This window comes from Megalops cyprinoides, chromosome 11 (genome assembly GCF_013368585.1).
Source record: "Megalops cyprinoides isolate fMegCyp1 chromosome 11, fMegCyp1.pri, whole genome shotgun sequence".
Classification (NCBI taxonomy): Eukaryota; Metazoa; Chordata; class Actinopteri; order Elopiformes; family Megalopidae; genus Megalops; species Megalops cyprinoides.
Window position 1 is genome coordinate 26749997 of NC_050593.1, and position 11795 is coordinate 26761791.

Consider the following 11795-nt stretch of genomic DNA (forward strand, 5'->3'; position numbering starts at 1 on the left):
CCTTAGAAGCAGCACATTTAAACAAGGTCAGTCGATTGCCTGTCCTCTATCATTATAAAAATGTATTGTGCAACACAACCCAGGAGACATTAGAGAACAGACAGGAGGCCAGATAATTATTCTCTTTATTCATTGCAACAGAATAACACAAAAAGTTACACTTTTCTAGCAGTTTATGCTCAATATGCTATTATGTTCCAGGCTAAAGCTTTTTTACCTTTTAACCCCTCCTCCAACAAACCAGCCACCACTGACTGCTCATGTAGAACAGCAGAGCCTGCTGCAGCTGGTCATTCGGCTGCTTCACTGACCATATACTGGAAAACTCAGATTAAAAAGAAAAAAAAAACAGACCGATACAGCTCACAGAGCTTGCTATGAATTTAAAAATTGACATATTAAATCACTGAGACAGGGGAACATGCTGTTACTGTGGCTATTGGAGAAAAATAAATGTTTGCTCCATCTCTTCAAATAACCGTTGTAGCTGGAGACCTCAGTGGGTGATATTTAAACATGTTGAGCCAAATGTCTGAGAATTGACCAAAGAGTCATAAAATAAGACAACTGTGTGCTAACTTGAGTCTAAAATGGTAGTACCACCTTATGGCTGGCGTTTTGTATTTCATTATCTGTTAGGCAGCTATGTCAAATTCGTATAAAGGTTGGAAGTCTTTGCACACAAAGACACACACACTATTTTATATCCACTATTTTATGTATATTTTATATATATATATATATATATATGTGTGTGTGTGTGTGTGTGTGTGTGTGTGTGTGTGCGTGTGTGTGTGTGAGAGAGAGCGAGAAAGAGATCATTATTATGTCTTTTTGTTTTGGCATGTGTGTCTGTTTGTATGTTGTCATTCTCTTTTGTTAATCAATTGCCATTTGTGTTTTTCTCCCTCCCACTCCTCCCCCTCCTCCCCCTCCTTTTTGATCTATACATTCCAATGCGCTGTGTGTCTGCTGTTTCTCTCCAAACACTCCCGCTCCCCAATGCCCTCCCCATGCATAATGCATCTCATTCTGTCCTGTCACAATTCACCGCTGTTTGGTTTCGCAATGAACTGCCACTAACCCCCACCATTCGTTCTTTTATAAACTCTCCCGGAAAACGTCACCTGGGGCAATTTTGGCTTTAAATATTGATGTCTGCCCACTCGCTGTTAAACATCACATGTTGCCCTCAAACGTCACTGCCTGTCATGCGATGTCATGATTTTTGGTTCCCGAATTATCTCTTTTCTCACAGCCTTCATAAATCATGACATTTTCCTGTCTTCGGTAATCTCCGCAGTGCTTATTTCCTTTTTCAAACTCCCCACTCCTGACTCTCTCCACTTATACCAGCTATCATCCTCTTCTTCCTACACTTCTTCACCTTGCGCACTGTTCCTCTCAGTGAAACTACGATAAATGCACTTATTCTTGACCCTTCAGTTTTTGCCTCCACCCCCCGCACCCATATTAATCTCCTCCCCACCCGTTTCTGCTGATGACTGTTTTTGTTTTTTCATTGTTGAATGTCTCCATCATGCCCTCAGGAGTAATTATTTTAAATGTGCACTTCATTACATCTCCATTCAACATTGCAAATCATTCACAAATGGACTTTGTGAAATGCAATTTAAAAAAAAAAGTCTATTTTGTAACTATTAAAAACACAGCATAATTTGATGTTAATGCTTGCATTCTAATGCTGAGAAGTGAATAATGTTAAAAGGTTGCGTTATGCCCCTGCCCAGTGATTAACCGCACTCACCATGCTTGCAAACTCATACACTCCTTCACCCCTCTTTTATTAATGGTGTGACTTTCTCAACTCCTGCTTTGGCTTAAAAACCCTTTTATAAACACTCACACACACACACACACACACACACACACACATACATGCCTACTCTTCTTCACCATCACATACAGATGTTACAAAGAGACAGATGTTATAACTCTATCCAGCACATACAGTATTTAGAGACACCACCCTGCATCTCACCACTTTCTCTGTCCGGTAGTTTGTGTCTTTAAATGCTCCATATGTGGTCCAGTACAAATGAGTGGTTGCCACTTCTGTCTGTCACTGACATTTTGGAGAATGGAAGCAGTTTCATCATTTACAGATTTACAGAAACATCTACATACAGGTAAAAGTGAGAATCAATGTTATTGATGAATTATAATTTTACATAGATCTGCAGGTGCACCATTAAGTACAGCAACATCTAGACTTACTGCACAACTTGATGAAATTGTTTTTATTTTACTTAAAAACTTAAACCACTGTCATGGACTTGGGAATGTTTTGCTTTATTAAAATTCATACCACGACCTGTATTTTTTGGGTCTTTAATGAGGTTGTAAATAATTTATTGCATCATGCATTGAACCTGCATGAAAATATTTTCTAATGGTCACGTGCAGCGGGGTCACAGAGGCCTTACAAAGAATAATTATCAGAATAATCACTCAGGTGGTACTGAGACTATGGAATTATGAACAAACACAATACTAACAACAGGAACAGGAGAAAAGGATTAACACTGTCAAGGATAACACTGTTTAGCATTCATTCTACTTTACTTTACTTACTTGCACATTTAGCTTTCTGTTACGTTACATGCATGCATTATTTGTATTGCGTGCCTTTTGTTCTCACCCATTGTCCATTTACGGGATATACGGATATTTTCTGAGGCACAGATGGAATATTTTACACAAGGGCCCTACCTGGGAATTCTTCAGGTCACAAATCCAGTTTGACCATGTATTATGCTTCACTGCCTCCTACACCCTCTCCCTTCAATGTGGTGCAGCCTAATCTGTGTAATCCATTTAAGGCAGACCATGATTGAATGCTCTGTGTTCCTCTGTTCCAGAAAGCAGCAGGGGCGGGATAAAAATATCACATTTAATACATGAACGTGACTGCTTTAACATGTTAGGACTGCAGTGTGAATGTCAGTAACAGGCTTATAATACACAAAGCGAACATTTAGGCACATTTACAGCACCTACAAATAAATCCTAACAGCACATGTGTAATATCTTAATGTGAATGCTAATAACACATGTATAAGTCCTGCTGGTTGTTTTTTTGTATCATATTTATTAGCCAAAAGTGGATGTTTAGAAAACATTCATAACAGCTTAAAGTGGATCTCTATTATAGATGTAAAAGAGATCAAATTGGGTGTTTATGTCATATTAACAGCTGACAGTGAATGTTTATATGATATTTAAAGAGCTGACACTAAATGTTTATATTGCAAAGTGAAAGTTTACTGCTGTTGTTGTTGCTTGGAGCTTGTGAGATGGCATCACATTATTGTCTGTTTTAGAGATACTCATTCTGTCTAAATTAGCTTATGGTTTTCTTTCAAAATGTATGGCTTAATGAGGCTTAGATGTCGTTGTACTGAAAATCCTAATTCATTTGCACCTCAGGAGATTACCTCCACCGAAGTACATTGTCAAATATTCACCTCTACAGACGCTGGACTTCACTGGAATCAGATATAGCACACATATATAACACAGATATAGCAATAACATTTCAAATGTCAGGAGCGACACAGAATCAGGCACAATTTCATTATAGGGAAATTTTGTCTCGGCTGATGTCAGGGAATTTTCCGTTCAATGTTCTGGTGTCACTGTTTTTCTCAAAATTATGTTTGACCTTTCACCAGAGAAGACATACCTAATGCCATGACAAAGGGGAGGGTATTATCTTTTCCATAATAAAGGATGGCACTTAAGAAAAGCCATCCTCATTAGAAAATACCTTATGTCAACTATTAGATAATCCTGTGAACATTCATATGGTTGTCTGAAAAATGAGTACATACCCAGCAGCCATATAATGCTCTCTTAATGTTGTTACAACATCTGTCTCTCAAGAAGGTGTCATCATGATCAACACTGTGACGGCTTACAGCAACATTGCACTACATGTGGCTGTTTGTTTCGATTTTAGCAAGAGCTGGCACTAGAAGGATTGGCTATTGTCTTTCCAAAACAGGAACCAATTCCAACAAATTAATGGAATAGCGGCAGTTTATAACTGTCCATTACAATAATCACAGAGCTCGTAAAGAGCACGTTTCCCACAGGGAAATAAACCCTGTCCAGAAAGCCTGGCAGTGCTCATTTATTTGACTGGAAATCAAATGTTGTCCATGTTGTCCATTCAAATGATCAACTCGTTATAAACTCCTGAAGCTGCTTAATAACAAACTGATTATTTAAATCAGCTGTGTTGGAGCAGAGAGAGATCTAAAACATGCAGGACAAGGGGTACTCCAGGTTTGGGAAATGCTGCTCTACACTGATCAGCCTGTTTTCCTCACTCAGACTTCTTCCTTATGGCTTGTAAATCATCCACACTTAGATTCAGGCTCTGAATGCTTGCAGTACCATTTCTTTTCCCTCGAATGGAAACTGAAGGAAGAATTACCCTCACAAAAATAAGGTATAGTTTTCAATACAGGACATGTTTTATAGGTACATACATTATCAGGGTAAATAAAAATAGGAAAAAGGAAACTGCAGTTGCTGGCAGCAAGGAAAAAGATCAGTATTCAAGAATAACTATATTTACAGAATGCTTAAGTACTGTGCCCACTAACCTGACTTTAGATAATGGTGTCTAAGGCTATGTTCATACTCCAGGCTTTAATGCTCAATTCCAAATTGTTGCTCAGACCCAATTAATTTTTTTCTGCCTGTTCAGGTTCACTTTTGAAAGTGGCCCATACCCAATATCAGTGTGACCGGACCTCTGTCCTGAAATGTCCTGTATGCGCATATAAAAAAACACTTTTTTCAAGTCATGCAGAATTATAATAACGAGGGTAACCTGTTGCAGGCAGGAGTGATTACCTGGGCTGTGTTAAACATGCCCAATTCTGATTTTAACATTGGTTGCTTGCAAGAAAGCAAAGTTTTCCTTACTGAAGGCTTTACTGAAGGCTCTAGAAGTGAAAAACAGGCTTAGTACACAAGTGCCTACATGAAGCATGGCAACTCAAAACTGAGCAGCAAGCAGGGGAAAAAGCAGGGCTTAAATAACAGACAAAGCACATGCCCACACTAACTAAACAGAGGGTGTGTCACATTAACTAAATGAGAAGATGAATAAACAGGAAGTGAGCCCACCTGGTTGTAGTTCTGGGTAGCAGCAGCCAGAAACCCAGACAGGATGTTACGAGGATGCCAGTCAGTCATTGTGGGAAGCAGCAACAGCCAAAACCCCATCAACTATAGACTTAATTGACTTAGATCCCCCTTGACTGGATTTCACATCAGAGCAATCGGTGTGCTTGTATGTGCCTGTGTGTGTGTCCATGCATACATGCTCCCTTGTGTACCTTCCCTGAGGTTGGATTTAAACATCTTTGTTATGTATGACAAGAGTAATGGCCCGTTGTGAAGCTGTCACAGTCAAACTGAAGTGGAAGTTTACTGTGCTGTGTCTGTCTATTTATCATAACTTTATCGTGAATTTTACAGCAGTTTGGTTATCCAGTGGTCTTGATACACGCCTTGTAATCCTCATCGATATTTAACTGTGTTTAATCCTACACGTTTCAATCCAATCACAGTTCTTCAGACATGATTAATAGAGTCTTTTGAACCCACACATTGATGCGCTACACCCACTTATGGAACTGAAGGATAACTAATATTAATGGGGTGCTAAATACAGCTGTTAATGGTGCTATAAATCAACAACAAACTAGGCTGATGAGAAAGAGAGGGAGCTTTGCACACAGCCATTGAAGCCTGGAGGATGCAGAGACCAGTGATTAGAGGGACACTGACAGCAGGAACTCCAACCCAGGATCTGCCCACTTCCCTCTTAAGCTATCCACTTGTGTGGGCATATCAAAATCCTCATTTCCTGTCAGTCAGCAGCTCACAGTACAAGCATCTCTGGTCTTTTTCTTGTGTGCATTACCGTCTGTCTGTTCTACCTGTTGGCAGACATGCAGACATGTACACACACGTAGAATTATTGAAAAGTTTTTTTTTTTTTTTTTTTCTCTCTGAAATCAGTGATTTTCAGACTTCACTGAACCTGAGCAGTGATGGCGAGCTGTCATGCAGCATCATCATTTAGTAAAGCCTGACCAGAAGCGATCCTAATGTGCCCGTGGCGCTTAGTCTGCTTCAGTGATTCATCCGATGGGTTTTCCAGGCCATGCTCTGTGTCAGTAATGTGCACACTGTGAAGTCCTTTGTGATGACCACCAACTAAAAAGCAGGCAGTGCAAGCATATGAGCTGTAACTGAACTATTTTTTTTTTTTATCAGGAATGCCTTTCTGTGCTGTTCAAGGAGGTGTCTAAGCGGGGGGGGGGAGACTTTTTTCACACAGGTGTGTCAAAAGTTCCTTTCATTCAAAATCGCTTCAAATAAATGCATCTGGACTTTTCTGAGTGTAATGAGAACTGCTCTCAGATGTGCACTATTGATGCGAGATTGGAGGAGGACTGTTGAAAACAGCTCCAGTCAGCCTTCACAAATCCTCCCAGCCCTGAAGTGGCTGTCTAACCAGTGACTCTGAGCAAAGCAGCAAACATTTGAAATGGAAAAAAAAAATGAAGAAATTAGATTAAAATTTTGAAATCACTTATATAATACACTCTATATAGATAAAAAAAACAGTCTGTATTCTGCAGTGTTTCCATGCGTAAAATCATAGAATTTACTTCAGCAGTTGTGTGGTATCCTACATCCTTGCAGAACAATGGAAGTGTAGATAATTGTTTTATTATGAGAGGCCAATGACTTTCTTCAAGGATATTGAGTTGTGTCATGTTGAGAGGAGGGATATGTTTACTCAGCCCAAAGCTTTACTCCATATTTGTCTTCAAATGAACTCAGAGAGATAAACCAATAAACAGAAGCCTTTAGTAATGAGAAATATTGATCTAATGCCATGCGGTTAGTGTCTTCAGTCCCAAAACGCAGTATTAAAATACAGTGATTGCCCTTGAAGGTTTTTAATTGGAATACGTTGCCACAGGGTGTTCTTGTTCCACAATGTGACACTTTAGGTTGCATCTAGAAGTGTTAAGCTGCTTTTAACTTCGCAACTTGAGTCTGGCTCCCACTGATTACATTCAAAAGACATTTTTATTTACCCATGTGCAGCTATTTAATCACACTGTTTGTTTCATATTGTATTTTTTAAACAGTATGTGTCTGCTTATAACTGATAGGGCTTTTGTTGATTAGTTTATTCCAAGGTCATCGTAGACTGTGAGTTCTGAAGCCAAACACTTGGTCCCCCATTTCGGTGCCCTTTTTTCAGCCAGCTAGAGAGACAGTGAAATGTCATAAAAGGTGAGGAAACGTTGATGGTTGCTATGGATACTGATAAAATCTGAGCTTATTACAACTGTATCACATCAGTAGCTGCAGCAGGTCCTGCTTGTGCCCATGCCAGAGGCATGAGGCAGGTGATGCTATGGTGATTGTTGCTGTGGATACCGCATGCTTCCAGGCCAGCGGGGAGGGGAGGCAGGGGGACCCAGCTGACTGTGACCTCTGCTCTCTGGCCTGTCTCAGCAGACTCCCTGTTCAGCGGCCTGGGACTGGGCGCGGTGGTGGGGCTGGGCCTGGCCGGCCTGCTGCTGCTGCTGGTGGCAGTGGACGTCAGCTGCTTCTTCCTCAGGCAGTGCGGCCTGCTCATGTGCATCACCAAGAAGCTCTGTGGGAAGAAGAGCGCCACCAGCAGCAAGGGCAAAGACCTGGAGGAGGGCAAGGCCGCTTACCTGTGAGCGTCGGACTCCATCGGCTCTCTCCGAGCCAAAATCACTCATTCCATCCAAGCATCTCCCTCCAGTCAGAATCGTTCATTCTATATCCCTCTACCATCACCCCCCCCCCCCCCCACACATTCTCCCTCCCCCCAGCATTCTGTTCTCTTCATATCCTGTCATTCACCCCCTTCCCTATCCTTCTCTGTGTCAATCTGTGAAAGATGATATACATGTGCATATGTTTACACATCCTTTATTTGTTTGCCATGTATTGTCATATAAGAGAAGGCATCTTTCATCTGTGCACAACCTGTATTGACTCAGTGACAGGCTTGTTCTGACACTGAATCAGAGTCTGAGACTCAATTCAGAGCTAAGACGTTGCCACCACTCTACTAAAAAGCAGCATGGTTTAAAAGACCCGCTGAGAGTAAGGAGAGTGCCCCTGTATAAACACCGTCTAATGTGCTTTCCTGGTTTCTCTCTTCCTCGAAACCCTGCTGCGCATCTCCCTTTTAGGATGATTAGGGTTCCCAGGGAAAGGCGTACTGTTTCCTTGTACCATGCTGAGCTCTACGCAGTCACTCAGTGGCTCTCAGATAACAGACCGTCCCACACGACTACAGGCCTGCGTGGCCTAGTGCACCGCTGCTGTCACCGAGGCTGGGGAGGAGAGAGGCTCAAACAGCTGTTTCTCTGTGCCGCGGTCTCTCAGCCCGGTCTCTCTAATGCCTGCGTTCTGTTGGTGTGTGTGTGTGAGCAGGAACGATGGGTCGAAGGAGCCCATCGTTGAGATGCGAACGGAAGAGGAGAGAATAACTAACCCTGATGATGGGAGCCCAGTGAACGAACCCAATGAGACCACACCACTCACAGAACCAGAGTAAGACCCGTCTTTGGCAGCAATGTAGAATAAAAGAACAAGAGGAGGCCAAGCGGTGGAGAGTTACTGAGTTAGGGGAGAGATGGGGAAAGCGCTCTAGTTTCTGAGAGTCAGGGAAGGAGAAAGGCAAAGTATTATGAAGTAACGGGCCAGATGCTGTTGTGTTAAAGACCTAAAAATTGCAGGTGTGGTGCTGGGAGGAATTGCTGATGTTCCCTTGAGAAAACTACTTCAGTAAATATCCCCCTGTATAAATGGATAATACGTCAAATGTCTGACTGCCATGTGTATGTGGTGGGAGATTTCAGTGGTTAGGGAAACAGGAGTGGGGTGAAGTGGAGTGGTGTGGTCTAAAAAATTAAAAATAAGTTTTCCTCTTCTTAGCTGATGCTGCTCAAAGAATCATTGAAAAAGCAAGCAGTTCCACAAACTTTACACACAGACACTCATCTCCATGCACTTATCAGGTGCATACACCATGTTAAGAAAGGAAATCTCCAGAGGTCAAGCAGCACATATGTATTTCTCTAAAGTAATTTCATTTCAATGTCAATAGTCAAGCATGATGTGTTGTCCAATGAATGTGAACATATGTCTGTGTGTTTGTGCTTGCATCGTTTCACTTGTTGCTCACAAGTCTTACCGGAAAAGCTGATTAAAGCAGTTACTGAAGCGTGTACGGTGTGTAAATACACATAGCCCAACTTCACGCTTCTCCAGCTTCATTTAAAGTCTTTGGATTTCCTTTTTCCACAGGAAGTTGCCGCTGAAAGAGGAGAACGGCAAAGAGTCTCTGAAGACGGACGCAATTGAGATCAAAGTCCACAGCGACAGCGGTGTCCTGTCCAAGGAGGAGGACAGCAAAGCATAATGAGGAGGCCTCTATCACACAGGAACATTCAGAGCAAGCTGCCCTAATCCCAAAATCAAAAATACACCAGAAAACAAAGAAGAAATTATAATCCTTCATTAATATTCCGTATGTCAGGGCACCACGGAGGAGACATGTAAATATGGCTGGAGAAAGACCTCACCAATAGCTTTGTGATAAATCAGTAAACGTTCTTTTGGAAAATGCCACCAGTTGATGTCACCTGTTGAACAGTGAATTTGTTTCGTTCTTTTTTTAAAGCCTTTGCTGTTGCTTCTGTGTTTTCCTCTCCACGACAGAGATGCTCAGAGAGACAGTCAGGAGAGAGCTAGGATGTCCCCACAGTTGGCGTGATCGTCCCTTATTTTGGAATGTCCTTGGTCGTTAGTTGTGTCAGAGATGAGATGGGTGGCCGCTGTTCCGGCGGTGGGAGGGATCGCGCTTTGCTCCTCTCATATCGTGCTGCTGTATATTTCGGTTTTTGTTCTGTTTATACTGCCATTCTGGTCCCTGTGGTAAGCATGTATGCTGTAGTGTCAAATGTGTGTGTGTGCGTGAGTGTGCCAGTGTGTGTGCATGTGTGAGAGTGTGTGTGTGTGTGTGTGTATGTATGTATGTATGTGTGTACTGTAGTGTCACACATATGTGCGTGTATATGTGAGCATGTGTGTGTCTGCAGCACTCAAAATGTGTGAGTGTGTATGCTGCAGTGTCACTAGGGTGTCATGATAGCTGTCAGTTGGCCCTCAGTGCAGTACTTGATTTCATGTATCTTAATGTTACGGTCACACTGCTGTACTCCTGAAAGCAGTCTCAATGCTTTGGTCCTGGGGGTTGTTCTCAGTCCGTTTGCCTGTGATCAAGACTTTTGGATCTGGAAGTTCAGCATGTTACACTATACAGTATTTCTTGCAATTCCTGCTTCATATAAATGGATACAATGCAGAAAATTGTAGAACACATGCTGCACATTGTCATTACGCTTGTTTCTTGAGTGTGTGAATGTGTACATTTTCTTTAGTACATATTTTCGGTAATTTGATCAGAAATGTGTTTAATTTTGTGATTTCAGTTATCACTGGTTGTGGATAGTTGTAAAAAAATATATATAAATATGTATTTAAAAAGTAAATAACCATTTGGAAGAGAAAGTTACAAGTTCACCGATAATTTTACTGCACAGAGGCTGTTTTCCCAATGAAAACCGAACAGAATACATTTAAATATATTTTATTTTTTTTCCCCTCATTATCAAATGATTATCACAGAATATACTTAAAAATATGTTCTAAAGTGTATAAATAGATAAACAGAAGATGGATTTAGAATTGTCGGATCTTTAGAAAGCTTTAAAATGACAGTTTGATCAATGATGTACAAACAGCAAGTGGCTGGTTCTTTTGTAAATGGTCTGTGAGTTGTTTAAAAGTGGTTTGTAAAGCTAACTGTCCTCTAATGGCTTCTTAAATGAGGCCCATTGTTCTGTTCTGTTAGTCATTGTAATCATTGCCGTCATCCTCACCCTCAGAGCCATCATCATCATCATCGTCGTCCTCATCATCATCATGATCCCATAATGGCGGAATGGGTAAAGAAACAGTGCTTCATCAGTTTCTCTGTCTCCTTACACATATCATGTAAACCAAATACTCACAGATTCATTTATAAAGCTGACACACATCAGCATGGGCTCATGTCTCTTGTAGAATGGAAAGGTCTATGGTTAATGCATAAGAAGAGCTACAGACTTCCTCCATTCCTTCTCTGAGGCTGCTGTTAAAGGGTTCATTCCCAAGTCAGCATTTTCTGCATTTCTGAAAAGCTGTGCACAGCTACATTATTATATTCATACTCATAATTCTGATGCACAAGTTTTAGTATAGTCAAAGAACCAGTCTTTTCAGAGGAAAACATAACTGCCATTTCAGTGTAGTGCACATTTGCAGAAAACACCATTTTGTCATTCTGCTGTTCAATCAGTTAGAGAGTAACTGCAACGTTCCAATATCCGTATCTGATGCATTTTCTCTGAAAATGGAAATACACCAAGAACATAACTCAAAAGATGTATGTTTATGTTCCAACTTCAGCCTCTGTGATATATCCTCCATGTGTGATTCGTCAGAGCTCCACACAGGCATATCAACCAATTTCCAGGATGAAACCACATGGAACGGTCAATGGACAGAAGGTCAGTCGATAAGAGGTCTGTCAGTTTTAGTCAGAGAGAAGAAGGTAGCAGCTGGGAGCAAAACAGAGGAGACTA

General features: G+C 41.3%; 1 protein-coding gene across 1 annotated transcript in view; it reads left to right on the top strand.

Annotated features, from left to right (window-relative positions):
- LOC118785557 (neural cell adhesion molecule 2-like) overlaps positions 1-10059 on the top strand; it is a 243082-nt gene extending 233023 nt beyond the window's left edge. Inside the window, exons 16-18 of the mRNA XM_036540307.1 lie at positions 7585-7789; positions 8539-8658; positions 9415-10059. Coding sequence (XP_036396200.1) covers positions 7585-7789; positions 8539-8658; positions 9415-9529 — 440 coding nt within the window. The 3' untranslated portion in view covers positions 9530-10059. The remainder of the gene's footprint in view (positions 1-7584; positions 7790-8538; positions 8659-9414) is intronic.
- The last annotated feature ends 1736 nt before the right edge of the window (positions 10060-11795 follow it).